This window comes from Danio rerio, chromosome 18 (assembly GCF_052040795.2).
Source record: "Danio rerio strain M-AB ecotype USA chromosome 18, GRCz13ab, whole genome shotgun sequence".
NCBI lineage: Eukaryota > Metazoa > Chordata > Actinopteri > Cypriniformes > Danionidae > Danio > Danio rerio.
The window spans coordinates 32791362-32807500 of NC_141038.1; the positions used below are offsets into that span (position 1 = coordinate 32791362).

General features: G+C 35.5%; 1 protein-coding gene and 1 long non-coding RNA gene across 2 annotated transcripts in view; both read right to left on the reverse strand.

Annotated features, from left to right (window-relative positions):
* The window catches only part of LOC137488296 (uncharacterized), a 724224-nt gene that overhangs the window by 307094 nt on the left and 400991 nt on the right, over positions 1–16139 (reverse strand). The window lies entirely within an intron of this gene.
* The window catches only part of pdcd5 (programmed cell death 5), a 15869-nt gene continuing 4133 nt past the window's right edge, over positions 4404–16139 (reverse strand). The window contains 3 exon segments of the mRNA NM_201177.1: positions 4404–4784; positions 4952–5023; positions 7628–7719. Coding sequence (NP_957471.1) covers positions 4734–4784; positions 4952–5023; positions 7628–7719 — 215 coding nt within the window. The 3' untranslated portion in view covers positions 4404–4733.

The following is a 16139-nucleotide window of genomic DNA, read 5'->3' on the forward strand; positions in this document are numbered from 1 at the left end:
TCACTCCTCTGATCCCTAAAGGTGTTCTAGCAACAGACGCTAGAGGCCATGGTCTTTAGCCTCCTTGGTAGAGTACCTGACTCTCTTCTGCCGGATCGATACCAGCTCAGAGCGGGTTGGGTGGTGTAGGACAGGCGGGGTTACATTGGTGCTGTGACCCAAATGGGAGTGAGGTTCAGGGGGGTGAGTGTAACGGAGGCCAGGTAGTATGTGCTGTGCAGGTAAACCTCACTCCTTTGACCTCTAAAGGTGCTCTAGCGACAGACTAGAGGCCATGGTCTTTAACCTCCTTGCAACCGACTCCCATGCGGAAGGTCGCCAGTTCGATACCAGCTCGGAGCGGGTGGGGTGGTGTAGGACCGATGGGGTTACACCTGCCTTAAGATGTGTTTGCTGGAAGAATGGGACAAAATTACACCTAAAACAATTCATCATTGTCTTTAGTCCCTAAATGATATTTTCAAGTGTTGTGAAAAGGAATGGCAAAATTACAAAGTGTAAATGCTTTACAATTTAAATTTTTGAATTAAGAACCAAAATTGAATACATGTTTATTCTGAAATAAACAAAAAATTATAATAATAAAATAAAAATCATGAGGAACACATTAAATAATGTTTGTTGTATTGTCTGCAATTAAATAAAAGCCAAAGTAAATTTAGAAATCACTACTTTTTTTATTTATGTCTTCCATACTGTCAACTTTTTCTGATTTGGGCTGATAGAAGGATTAGTAAAATATCTGTCCGACAAACAACATCCTAAGTTGTCTTCTGCGTTGAGTTAATTTTTATGACTGTAAACCCTGTCGCCCAAGATCTGTATAATATTCTTTAATAACAAAAACAATTCAGTTATTTGAAATACTGAAGTTACTTGTTAATGATTAACTAATAATTTACAATTACAATTTGCATTATGCATGATTACATGATTAAGTGGTGTTAATATATTTCTGATTGTTTTTTAAAAACATTTAAATTAATTATTTTTAAATGCGAAGCTTCATATGATTACAGTTAAACCACAAAACTCACATGAAATTTTTTATTTTTAACTTTAAAAATCTCTGGATGGTGATGCGATGGCGTTTCTGTGTGGAGTTTGCATGTTCTCCCTGCATTCGCGTGGGTTTCCTTGGGGTGCTCGGGTTTTACCCACAGTCCAAAGACATGCGGTATAGGTAAATTGGGTAGGCTAAATTGTCCATAGTGTATGAGCATGAGTGTGTATGGATGTTTCCCAGAGATGGGTTGCAGCTGGAAGGGCATCCGCAGCGTAAAATATATGTTGGATAAGTTGGTGGTTCATTCTGCTGTGGTGCCCCTTGATTAATAACATGACTAAGCCCAAAAGAAAATGAATGAATGAATGAATGAATGAATGAACTTCTCTGGACCATTTCTGTATTTTCAATTTCATCTAAAATATTTCTATTTGTGTTCCAAAAATCTCAAACTTAATTTATAAAACTTTTCATTTTTGGGTGAAACCTTCAAGTTTGTGCGGATTCAAAAATGTAAATATGCTTTTGAGATTGCTAAAAGGTTTCTTATATTGTCTCCTCGCATAGATAATTCATTCAAACTTCAAGTAGAGCTATAGCTGTTTTGTTGCATGCTGATGAAAGTGAAACCATCAGCAACCCACAAAAAAATTTTCAAAAAAACTTCTGAAAGCAGAAGCAGAAAGTTCTTTACAGACCTCAAAAATAATAACTAGCAGATGGTGTGGATGGTTTGAAAATGAAAGTCAGAACAGTGAGTCAGTCATTGAATAAATACAGTAGGTACAGAAAGTATTTAGACCCCCTAACATTTTTCACTCTATTATATTGGAGCCATTTGCAAAAAACATTTAAGGTATTTTTCCTTAATTTACACACAGCACCCCATAATGACAGAAAAACAGTATTGTTGACACTTTTGCAGAAAAAAGAAAAAACTATGCTGTGACACTCATGTTTAACTCAGATGCTGTCCATTTCTTCTGATCGTCTGAGATGTTTCTACACCTTCATTTAAGTCCCGCTGTGTTTTATTATACTGATCGGACCAGATTAGGAACAGAGCAAGACACATGAAAGACTGCATGGAGTTTGCTTGAAAAGTGAGAAATGAGATTCTCTGGTCTGATGAGACCAAGATAGAACATTTTGGCCTTCTAAGTGGTATGTGTGGAGAAAAACAGGCACTGCTCGTAACAGTCCCAACAACAAAGCATGGTGGTGGCAGCAACATGCTGTGGGTTGTTTTTCAGCTGCAGGCACAGGACAACTGGTTGCAATCAAGGGAGATATAAAAGATAATTTGATTATAACCTACCATTTCATTGGCTGATATTAAGATCAATGCCTTGGCTGACATTTAGAATAATGCCTGGTATTTAAATGTTTCTGTTGTGTCACATTGTGTTGTTTTGTCCCATGTTAAGACATGGTGTAACGCATTACAAAAGTAATGTGATTATAATATATATAATTTTTTTGCAGTCATTTATTGCATTACTATTTTAAACAATTTTTTTTAAATCATCACTTGTTACGATCTTAGAATTGCAAGTTACAACAACGAATTTTAACTCAGAAAGGTGTTAGTTTTTTGTGAGACTCACATTTCAACCAATTCCCAGGGTCTCAAGCACCACCTTGTTATTCTTATGGTAATGGAACCAGATCAGTCTCAATAATAACATTTAGAAAAAGTAAAATTCATACATGCAGCATATTTCACAAAAGTCTTTAAAAGCCTTAGTGTTCATGTGTCCACTGTAGATATAATAGTCACTGGTCCACATGCAGGAATTTTGTGTGCTCTGAGATTGTTTGTGAAGTGAATATGGTTTTATTTTTTGGATGTTGTGTACACCACATCAGTGTTTTTCCCAATAACTGCTTACACTAGAGCTGATGTCTCACATTACTTTTAAATAGGTCTGACCTCTTATAACTAAAGTACTTCCATAGTGTTGAAGTATAGCTCCTGTTAACACAATTGTCATTGGTTGTTGACAAGTTGCTCCTGCTCTCAGAGGTGTTGCACTATATGTCATCATGTTTCAATATTGTTGATATTACAATATGACTTCTTGTTATTACTGTATGTAATAATACAACGTTATACCAGTATTATCATGTACAAAATGATATGGAACACCACTATACAGCATACATTTTGTTAAAATTCATTATCCAGTTTGTGGTAACATTTCCTATTCGAACATGACTGCACTGAAGTGCACAAAGCGAGGTCCATAAAGACATGAATGAGTAAGTGTAGTGTGGAGGAAATTGAAAGGCCAGCAGAGTCCTAACCTCAACCTGACAGAACAGCTTTTATGATGAATTAGAGACTGCAAGCCAGACATTCTCATCCAACAACAGTGCCTGACCTCACAAACGCACTTCTTGAAGAATGGCCAGAGAAAACAAATTCTTAATGTGGAAATCCCACACAGAACAGTTTAAGCTGTTCTGGTTGAAAATGGTGCCCCAACTTCATATTAAACCTATGGGTTCAGCTTGAATGTTAATGATTAAATGTGCAATATTGACACCCAGTGGTCAAACCTAGAACTGAGACAAACATTAATCACTTAGCATGTATGTTCAACAACATTAAAGAGGTTTAATATGTATCAATTAGATTCTAAACCTTACCATCTTGGGCTTTTAAATAGCTGTAGTATTTAATTGTTTCTTTAATGTAGCATTTGGTGCTGACTGTCATGCTTGTCGCTAGAATCTTATGTCGCGTGTTAGTTCACAGTTTTACAAGGCAACCTGCTCAGGTAATGTTTACATTTGTAATATTTCTGTTACTTGCTAATCAAAAACATTGGACATTATAAATCCGCATTTAAGTCTCATATCGATTTTATAATTAAAAGTTTGTTATTCATTTCAAGTAAGAAAATGTCAATAAATTTTTCCTATAATTATTCTTATTATTTACAATAATATTTCTGATATTAATATAAAACCTTTGAATACCGTTTTCAACTCTACGTAGGTTTGTTTAAAGATATTTTAACAGAACTCTCAGAATCTTATGACTTGTTACAAGCTAAATTCCTTAGACAATATCATTGGTATTTGGTTCTTTTTAAATGTGTTTATTTTAGTTGCCCTTACCTATTTAAAGCAGTTATTTTTTTTGTTCCATGTTATGTTTTAGAAGAGCCAAAAACTAACATCTATCACCTTTAAATTTCATGTGCCAAACTTTTTGGCAACCATGCTCACTACATCTGCAATGCCACATGTGCAGTCTTCCAAATAATAAAAAGGTAATCTATAAAATGTAGTTGTTTAAACAAATGTACCATAGAACAGAGGAGAAATTGAGCCTCATTTAACTATGACATGGTGTGAGACGAGCGAATGCAACAAGAAGCACAGAACATTTTGTTAATTGCTTTATTATGTAAAAGTTTGCACGTCTCCAGAAATGTGTGGCCAGATCCCCATAATTACGGTAACACCTTTTCTGCAATGTATTGTTTTGAGGTAAAGAAAAATGATGAGATTATGCTAAACTGAAAAAAGAGAAGGCATAACAGAAACATTAGTCAAAGACATTCTGTTTAACCACAGATCAAAGATCTTTGGCTGTAATTGTTTTGGGCAGAACAATTGATTGGTCATTTGTTGTTATGTCCTAGTCAGCAGTCAGACCAGAGTGCCAGAAGTACCATGAGTACAAAAATCCCAGCAGATCAACTGCACTTGCATATTAGTCATCATCATTCTCTTCATCCGAGTCCATTACACGACGTCGATTAAACTAGGGAAGAAATAGTGAAATTTACTTTCCACATTCTACTCAGATTTTACTTTCATGCATTTAGTACGTGACTTTAAATGTATCAGAGCAAAAAATTTATTTCATTTCTAAATATTTAATAATCAAAATCTCAAGAAAAGATAAAAAAAAAGTCATAAAATATTCACCTTTACAGTGGTTTTCTTCTCTGTTTGTTGACTTACTTTCTCCAAGATCTCTATTAATCCAGCTTCTGTAATCTAAAGATTTTACACCAAATTAGACATGCCAAATTACAAGAATTTAATATACTGTGATAAAGGACATAAACAATCTTGAATTATTGAAACTTTTAGTGTGCTTTTTAAAACATTCACATTGTATTTGCAGTAGTGTTCATAACTGGAGACTTCATTGATTAGATTAATGTTTCTCCACTTCACCAATAGCTGGTGTGTGGTGAGCGCACTGGCGCCGTTGTCCTGTGGCTGCCGTCGCATCATCCAAGTGGATGCTGCACACTGGTGGTGGTGTGGAGAGACGCCCGTCATGATTGTAAAGCGCTTTGGGTGTATGGCCATACACAATAAATGCGCTATATAAATACACATTACATTACATTACATTAATCGTCGAAAACAAAGACTGAAATAATTTTTTTACTGTTTAATACGGCTCCTATATTTAACATTAGTAACATAACTAAATTCATGCTGAAAACTACAAAAGCTTTTTTTTAAGCTTAGGTGATGTTAATTTCCTAGATAGTGGCATTAAATGAAGTTAATAACTAATACAATTCAGTTGCATTTTTAACTCATTAAGATGGTAACTGTTGTAAATACCTTTTTGTAGTAATGTATTTTTCTCACTGTTGAATTTACTGCATTAACTAACATTTACTAATAAGACTTATAATAATAGTTTTGATAATAATAATAATAATAATAATATTTAAGAGCCTACAAAAATGCTGTAAGACTTTGCAAATACAGACATACACATTTTCATTTCTAGGAAAGCTGTCAGGAAACTTGTTCAGCCTCAGTCCCTGTAACATTTTCATATTGATTTTTCTCCCACTTTCCTTATTTGAAAAATAAAGATTAAAACCTAACAAAAGTGTGTGTGTGTGTGTGTGTGTGTGTGTGTGTGTGTGTATATATATGTTAAGAAAATTATTGAAACTGCTCATTGTCATCCAATCCAAGTCAATGATTTATGCTTTGCTAAAAGTGATTCCGCTAGATCAGCTGAATGGATTCAAAAATGTTTAAACTCAAGTCTTCACTCAAGGGAACTTATTTCCAAAAATAAATGCAATTTCCTTTAATTCAATTTGGGTATTACATTTTTCAATTTAGTTTTGCAACACATGCAACTGTTACAAATTTCATGTTAAAACTGAGGTTGGAAATGACAAATGTAATTTCGTTTTGCATTAAACTTTGCACACATGTCAGAGAATGCATATTTAAATAAATACATTGCCATTGTACACACTCCAGTGTCATTTTGCATATAACATTTCAAAATTAATTTTGCCACTCATCTACTTTCACTGTATTGGAGGCTGGCTTGTGGCTACTTAAATTGGTCAGGTGGATGTCGAAAACCAAGGGATTGAATGTACAATGGCAGCCACTTTTTCTTTAAAAGCGTGTGAAAAACAAACATTACCTGAAAGATAACAGTGGACTCTTATAAATGTTATGTGCCATTAATCTCAGGAACATATTATTTGGCCTATAGGTTCAATAACAGGGTATATGCAAGAGTCCTACAAGAAAATTTGAAATACCTTTTTAAGACTTTTTAAAGACCTTCACAGAATATTTTAAGACCTCGTCACCACTTAAAGTTCTAATCAGTATCAAACCTTTAACTTGATAAACAGTTGCTATTAAACAGTTAAATTAACGAATAGAGCACAACTGTGCAACAAAACTTTGATAAGCTCAGAAGAAACAAACCTTGAAAGAATACATTATGAAGTTGTGTTCAGCGACAGGTTTCAGCCAGTTTAAACTCGTCTTTCTTCAACCAGAAGTATGGAAACTTGCATTTACCCATTTTGCCATCTATTCTGCTCGCTACATGTGAGCAGTGTCAGAGAGAGTGTCACATCATCTTCCCACGTTTGGCAATATAAATATAGGTATGTGTAAAAAAATATATATTATTTTCAAAATATAAATAAAATGACAAGTTTTATATTATAAAAGGCATATGAGAAGTTTAATACAACATCAGGTACTTGAGGACAAAAACGTGTTGTTTAGAGAGCTGAAGCAATAAATATATATTTTAGCATACCCTCTATCATATCCTGCATTAGCACCCCCAAAACAGGTGGTTTTTGGAGAAGTAACTTATTTGGAGAACTAAAAAAAAATAGGAAAAATATTATTGCTTTTTGGTAATAATTAATCTGAGAAATTATTACTAATAGTCCTGTTGATATTTGAGAGAAGTGCACTCAAGTGGCCACAATTGTACATTTTCAGATAAGTTCTGGGATTTTCAACTTTTACATGCTTTTGTTGAACACATGGCCTACACAGCATTGGGGATGTATGAGGCTTTACTTTAGTTCAGTCATGACTTAATTGTTAAATAGCCGAAAGAGTCTGGATACCAACTGAGACAGTAGGTGGGGGAGTAATGAAAAAAACCCCAACTAAGGTGCCACAGCAAAAAAAAAAAAAAAGAAGCTCAATGCTCTGGAGCGTGTTCTTGACTCAAAGCCATGTGTGAGCACTTGAATGGGTGAAACGCAGAGTACAACATTCTAAGTATGGGAGACCAAGTATTTTAAGTGTTTGTCACATCATAATCTTTCCTTTTGGCATCTAACTTCTTACCTTTCCTCCAAGTTGTCCAAACCGAGCCATCTGTATCAAGTAATTCTCCACAGCTTTTGCTTTATCTGGCTTCACAAGAGCCAAATTACTCACTAAAAGGGCAGAAGAAAAAAGGATTTCAAAAGACATTTGCAGATTTTTATTTTTAAATACAACAGTTGTTCATTTTCAAAGATCATTGCAGATGCATATAGTACACCAAAATAGAAAACCTAACAGGAAAAAAGCTTGCTTAAAGATGGAATTCTAATGGTCTCAGAAACACTGTAGAAAATGTAGATTAACACTTAAACAAACAATTTAGTGACAGCTGCTGCTTGTCCATTGTCCATGTTCAAGCATGAGCTCGTTTTCTTTGTGATCAATATAGAGAAGGGTGATTTTTCATATCAATTAAAATTTTCATCTTAAAATGGATTTTTCTTAAATCGAAAAATCATATTATTGAAACAAAGATATTAAATAACACTGTCATTGAACCAATAACAAAGGCTATTGTACGACCACATGATGGCTCACCTCATTAACCTCTCAAGAGTGAACGAACCTAGCAGGTATAGAGATAGCACCTTAGGCCCCGTTTACACTAGTGCGTTTTAGTTTTAAAACGACGTTGTAGAATGAAAACGATCCGCGTCCACACTCGCGTTTTACCCAGCGTTTCTAAACAGATCTCCGTCCACACCAAAACGCTGAAAACGCACATCACGTGACCACACACACACTCTTGGGCAAGCGCTGCAGCCCATGTACCCAGATGAGAGCTGTGCTAGTCGGACTTCTGATCAAGCATCTCCCGCTGGATCTAATCTCACTATATTTATTAAACGGGATATTTCATTCATCTTGTTGTCTTTATCTAACGACATATTTCCTGACTTTGGTCATTGGAATATATTAGCCTACTTGTTCTCAGATAACGTGTTTTGGCTGAGCGCAAAGATAAGTTAATGATTAATGTAACCACGTAGCCTATTCTGTATTATTGACTGATCGCTAGCCTTTTCCAAAAATGTATAAACTTATTGTATGTTATACTTTTATAATGGCCATTATCGATTATTAAAACTGATATTCAGCAAAAGAGAGGGTGTGTTTCGTATTTTGACTGAAATTGAAAGGAGGCTGTTATTATTGGCTCTGTTTAGTTATAAATATCCACACAGTGAAGATGACGCTCATATGCAGCACGACGCCTTAACATAACTGCTGTCTGTTAAGTTGCTAATATTAAAATGAAAATAGACAGTTCATTAAATCATGTTTACATTTTTTTGTTGAGAAAGTGAAACAACGTAGCCAGGGTGAATGAAGTTATAAAGTACACTGTTCCCTTTAAAGATTGACGCGTGTCCTCTGTATAGTCTGTTTTCCATATCAAACTGAGAAGAAGAGACTGCAGTCTTGATCAAACTTGCGAAGTCTGAACTTACACGGAGAGCATGCAGGACTGAACTGTGTGTGTTAGGCTACTTAATATTGAGGAAAAGCCCCAATCAGAGAGGCGATTGTCGGCAGCCCCACCTCCGTTTTCAGATGTCTCCGTTTTCCATCATCCACACTGAGACGGAGCAGCAGCGTTTCAGAATGAAAACGGCCTCTCCAGCGTTTTCAAAACGTTCCGTTTTCGGCGCTCGAGAACTCCGGCGTAGTGTGGACGGTTGGCGTAACCGTAGCAAAACTTATGCGTTTTCAAACTAAGGTTTGAAACGGGGCCTTAAACAAGGAGACAAATTTAACTCAATTGAATTTGGTTAGATTTAAATGGCTCTTTATTTCAGGATGATCTTATACCAAAGAAAGGTCAAAATCTTGACCTGTGTGACCATCAAAATATATTTGAGAGCATTTGTATGGGCCCACATAATTGTTGTATAGCAACCTGTTTTCATTACTCAAACTTGCACCGCTGTGTACTGACACAGAAACTGGTCTGTCCAGATTGATTTATATTAGCAATAGCAGTCACTCAGTCACTGCTTTCTGCTGTTAGATGACAGCGAGCTCTGACTGTGAGAGATGTAAAGGGCTTTAAAAAGAGGGAATGAATAAATCAAAAGTTACAAGTAATAGTGCCAATGATAGTGAGCATGTGGTGAATGTTGATCCACAAGTCTGAAACTGAAAATATCTCCATATATTGCTTTCACAGCACGTTCAATGCCAATGGCACATAAACTGCAGGTTTCTCTTAATCAAACATAAGCATGTGTAGCCAAGTTGTTGCTTTGGAAGCAAACAGAAACCATATAAAGAATGGTAGAAGCCGGGCTTCTCTGGTTATTTCTTGAGATGATTATTAATTTTCCATTTAGTTACTGATGATTGCTTTTCAGCTTTCAGCTTTGAATTCGATTCATTAAGATTCATTAATCTTACTTTTTTAGTATGTTTAATAGTAGAAACATTATTAAATTGACAAGGATTAAAAAACAATAGTCTAATAGAGTTTTATACAGCAAAGTTGCTTATTTTAAGTTTTATTTTTCCTAATGTAACAGTTGAACTCTTTGTAGCAGAAATCTCATGTTATTAATATGTGGCAGTACACTCAGGGCAGCAAGATGGAGAGAAATGTAATTTATTATCATCATAATTTTTAATATTGGACATTCAAGGCATTTGAGTTTTAGTTAGAATGTTGTTGCTGTTTTTTTGTTTTGTTTTGTTTTTTGACGTTATTTTCAAATATAGTAAATCATTAATATACATTCTGTACTAGCGGTGCATATCCAGTTTTGGTTTGGTGATGCTTTTAAATCTTTTAAGTAGGGAGCATCAGTGCTACTAAATAAATAGCTTGAGCCCCGTTTATGTTTGGCATGCCCACAAAGAATACAACATTCCTTGACAAAATAAAAATTAAATCACTAATAAGGAAATATTACTTCAGTCATGTTGTTATATATTTTTTTTGAAAATTGAATTGAAATTGAATTTAAGCAGCATTGCATTTAAGTAATAGGTCACTCAAAAATTATAATTTACCATTTACTCACCCTCAAGTGATTCAAAACCTTTAATTTTTGAACACAAAAGAAGATATTTTGAAAAAAGCTGTAAACCTGTAACCATTGACCCCTGATGGAAAAGTGTACTTGAGTATACTTGAACATATACTGAAAAACAATTAAGTACATTTTTAGTACAATCTTGTTTTTGTACTAAATAAAGTTACATAAAAATATATACACTATAAATATACTAATTAAAAGTATACTTTTACTTAAGTACAACTGTGAAACACCACTGATATTTAAACTGGGAGGGGGAAAAAACTGAGTGATAGGAAAACATATTTTTAGTTTTTTTTGCGTTCCCTCACAAAGATGATTTGCGTTATCTCGCAAAACTGTTTCTCTACAAACACTTCCTGTTCACTTCATTCATGTAAACCCTCCCTTTTTTGCCAAAATTCTCCCGTATTTTGCCATTCTATCCCACTATCATTCTTTCATTAAGTAAGTATTTTCCCATATTTCTGATATATTTTTAATTCTTGAAAGCATGCTGAAATTAATATTAAAATGTCTGCATTCCCTTTCTTTACATTAAAGCTGTGCGTCGATCGTCGCCTTTCATTTGCTACCTCTGAACCAGTGAATGCATGTATAAGCGCTGACTGACAGACGCGCTCCGAAGAATAAACTGATCCCAGATCAGATTCTGTCCGCGCCATATAAAGTGACACCTTTGTTATCAAACAAGTGCGCAGCAAATGAATCTCATGCTTTGTTTTGTTTGATAACAGAGGTGTCACTGTAAGAATGCACAGATCTATAATGAAAGCATTCCAATACTTTAGAAACTGTGCTAATTTAAGATAAAATTTGTTGTTTTAAATAAAACACACAGAACGGACATGTTTACATATTATTCAGTGTATTCGTCTGTTTAAACACACACCTGAATCCAAAAGTGTCCTGCACTTTGGCTCCTTTATAAATGGCGTGTACAGAAGCTGATCTGGGATCAGTTTATTGTACGGAGCGCGTCTGTCAGCGTTTATACATGCATTCACTGCTTCAGAGGTTGCATATGACAGGCGATAAATGACAATATCTAGATAACGCAAAATCTTTGCGAGGGAACGCTAAAACCTCAGAAATATGTTTTCCTATTACTCAGTTTTTTTTTTTATCCCACCCAGTTTTTTTTTTCTTCCACCAATTGTTTTTCCCCATCATCACGTCCCTTCCGGGGGAAGTACGGAGACGTACTTTTACATAGATATCGTAAGTATAAACTGAATTGAACTTTTAAAAAATATTTAAATAAACTTTTATAAAGCAATAAAGTGTACTACCATAAAATATGCTGACTGTAATGCTTAAAAGTATCATTTGAATGCATTTGATGGTATAAATTGAATTTTCCCTGTGACACTTAAGTACACCTAAAATGATACACTAATATTAAAAACAACCACATCACATTCAATTTATGCAGAAAACCAAGTAATCCCAAAGGGTTCACATACCTTTTCCTGCAACTGTATAACAAGACCATTGTGTGTAATATATATCTATTTTTACATCATTGTCTAAACAAAGAGTTTTAGTGACTAATATCAAACTTACAATTTAACGTTTGTGTAATATTCACTTGTTTGTACATTTATTATTTGAATATCATTGAATACGTTATTTGTTCTAACTATAAAATCTGTGACATTTAAATAGATGTTTGAACCACCAGCTGTTGGTTATAACATGAGCTCTATATTCTGTTCATATTTGTTTTATTTTGGCTATATTAACAGCAGTTTTCATTTTTTTTATTTTTTTTTATTTTTATTTTTTTAACCATTAAGGTCAATATTATTAGCCCCTTGAACTATATTTTTTGATTGTCTACAGAACAAACCATCATTATAAAATGACTTGCCCAATTACCCTATTTAAGCCTTTAAATTGTACTTTAAGCTGAATACTAGTATCTTGAAAACATTTAATAAAATGAAAAAATTTGTGGAAAAAAAAAGAAATTAGGAAAAAATATACAGGGGCTCATAGTGTGTGGACGAGTGTGTATCGGTGTTTCCCAGTGATGATTTGCAGCTGGAAGGGCTGCTGCGTTAAACATGTGCTGGATAAGTTGGCGGTTGATTCCCCTGTGGCGAACCCTGATTAATAAAGGTAGTAAGCCGAAAAGAATATATATATATATATATATATATATATATATATATATATATATATATATATATATATATATATATATATATATATATATATATACATATATATATATATATACATACATACATATATATATATATATATATATATATATATACATACATACATACACATACACACACACACACAACAGTTCTGTCTGGTTCTTAAATCTGATTGGCTGATAGCCGTGCGATATTTCGCCAGTAACATCACACAAAGGCTTCTGTACCCTTCACCTCCGAGTATTACTCTGCCCACATAAAACCAGCAACAGAGAGACGCTACAGTTTGATGCTGCGTTAACACCAAACGCGGAACGCGCGGGTAAATCGCGCTATTCTGACGAAAATAGTCGCATGAACATTTAAGGTTACTCGCTTCATTCGCCCATCAAATTCACCAAGAATAGACGCGGATTTGCATGATGGGGAGGGCTTCTGTCTGCCCGGTGACTCTAGCTTCGTTGCTTAATGGCTAACATGGATTTTTATGAGGAAAATAACAGTGTTTATGTGCTTTATGAAGGCTGAAAAACAGCATCGATACGTTTAGGACCGTTTCTGAGTCCACTAGATCCTTTCAGAGTTGCATTAAGCTCTGTGAGCTCATTAACTCCTCCAGAAACTGAACCTGGATGACGGATGCTTTTAACGGTGCTTCTGACTGAGCCAAGCTCAGTTTGATAAACTTTTTGTCGGTGTCAGCTGGAGGATTTCTCCCGGGACAGCGACAACAGGTCATACATCACAATCACACCCCCACAAAAGCTAGCTCCTGATTGGTTAACGTGGAGCGAATGTCCAGTAAAGTTCAGATTTTCGAACTCGAGCTATACTCGCAAATCGCTCAATTCGCGTGTATCGCGCCACAGGATGTCTATTCTAAATTTTTGCATCGACTTAACATGTAAATCACTCACGCTTGACGCACGTTCCATGTCAGGTGTAAAAGCAGCATGACAAGTACTACTGTAGTTAGACAACAAAATGTACCTTTGAGGCTTTTTTTAGTCGAGAATGTAGTTGTTTAGATCGCAACTATGCAGCTTATTTGTATAAGTAGTGCCTATTTTAAAATATGTACAATTTCTGAGAGAGCTGGTCGGCGACGGTTGACGTTTTCTATCCACAACATGGTGACAAAACTGCATAATAAACCCTTACGCTTAGAAGATATAACAGTCAGATTTCTAACTACAGCAGACCATATCAATATTAAACTAGTAAGCACATCTGCCAACACTTCCGTTGTTTATGGGAGTATCCTGTATTTCAGACCCGTCTCTTGCAACCATCCTGTTTTTATTTCTTCCTAAAAAAACTCCCATAATTTCACCCATCCCCTTCTTTGATACAGGCTGTAAATTAACAACCCCGGGGTTGGCAACTTTGGTACAGTACTCGATCGAAGGGGCCGCCCAAACCTAGCTGCATCCTATCCCGGTTCTCAACCTCACCCCCGAACACCCTCTCCAACCCCTGGTCTCCCAGATTTTCAGAGACATGTTGGCAGGTATATTTGTAAGTGATATTATAAGTCAATCTCTCTCTTGTATGTTGTAGTGCTGTATTTATACCGATTTGCTCACATATCAGGAATGTGTGTTGTGTTGGCAGATTGAAATAAGTAAAGTCCGCATGTGTTTAGCGTTTTTACTTATCGCAAACTCAACATCATGCTGCAGGGCTCGAAATTGCTACCATTTTGGTCGCATATGCGCCCGAAATTTTATCTATGCGACCTTAAAATATATTTGGGAGCATTTCTGCGAGTGCTTAAAATTGTTATGTGCGACCAGTTTTTACTGTAAAATGTTCACCACATGCGCGGATTCGGGAGACATTCACCAGAATGCATCTCTGCACTTGCAACGCGAAACGCAGCGCTCGGGAATGGTTTAAAACAGTTGTCATGTCAACTTGCTGCAGTAAACAAATCCAAGTCCGTAATGCTTGCCCTGCCTTCACGCTCTTCTTATTGGCCCACTGCTCTAGCACTGAACGCGAATTATTGGTTAATATCAGCTGTCAATCACTCAGTCAGCGCTTCTGGCTTGGGATGACAGAGAGAGCTACTACCGCGAAAAATTGTAAAGCGCTGAAGAGGAGAATGAAGATAACACTGACAGATTCTGTTTTAGAAACCATGACATCTAAAGTTATAAATACTGAAACATCTTAGTAGTGATCATGTGCTAAATGTTAATCCACTATCTACACTTTTCCAAGAGTAGAAGACTTCCATTGGCTTCAAGTCCGCTATAAAAAGTCTGTGGGATGGAGTTTTCAGGTAACTGTTTGCCACATCTAGCATGAGAGCTTCTGTTTAATCCTTCATATAATCGCCAAATGCCGTCCGCCATGCAAGAGACAGCTATATGTCAAATTGAACACCACGTACACCATCGCTTGCAACGGGCTTGCATTGAGTAAACTAATATCGCTACTCATAAAAATAAACCGGTATTGCTATTAACATGTATGCATATAATAAGCTACAATATGTGTCAAAAGCATTAGTGCAATATCAGACAGCACTTGTGAGAACAGCACAGTTATACCGTTAACAGATTCATTCAAGCAGTGTGTGCAGGGCCGATGAGTGCTCCGTGTATCTTTTGCTCACTCAGTTCTGTTATAAAAATCTATTTTCTTGTGATAACGGGATTTCCTTGAGACATATTTTCCTTACGCTTGCATTTATATATATTTTTTTGCTTGTTAGTTTGTTTAGTGTTAATTTCAAATACAATAAATATGTTTGAATAAAACTTGTAGTAACGGTGCTTATAATTGGTGGGTGCGACTAAATTTTGGCTGATGCGCCTAAATTTTTAAAGTTAGGAGCACCGGTGCTACCAAGCAAAACGGTTAATTTCGAGCCCTGTGCTGGTAGTGATTTTGTTGTTATTTAATTAATTATTGTAAAATCCCAATTGCAATAAAGAAATACTGTAGACTGTAACACTGTAGGAAGATATCTCTGTAGATGGATGGCATTTCATGTAAAGTTCAGCCCTATAATTTTAAAGAGATCACTTTAGACAAAGAGTCTATTAAACACTAGCTCTTAAAAGACGTTGGTGAATTAGTAACGGCTTCTGCTGTTCTGACGTAAGCTGCTAAAGTGAATGAATGGTGGAAGAAAGTTGTTCCTAATAAAACAGGGTTTTAGACTCTCCTTGTTTGATTTTAAAATTTATATACATGATTGTGCCGTTGAACTGTTGTATAAATGCAATATCACACTCGTAGCATTGCAATATGGCTGTATATCAGCACTGGTGGGACGCTAAAGTCCTCGGCTTAATATATATTTGTGTGGCATGT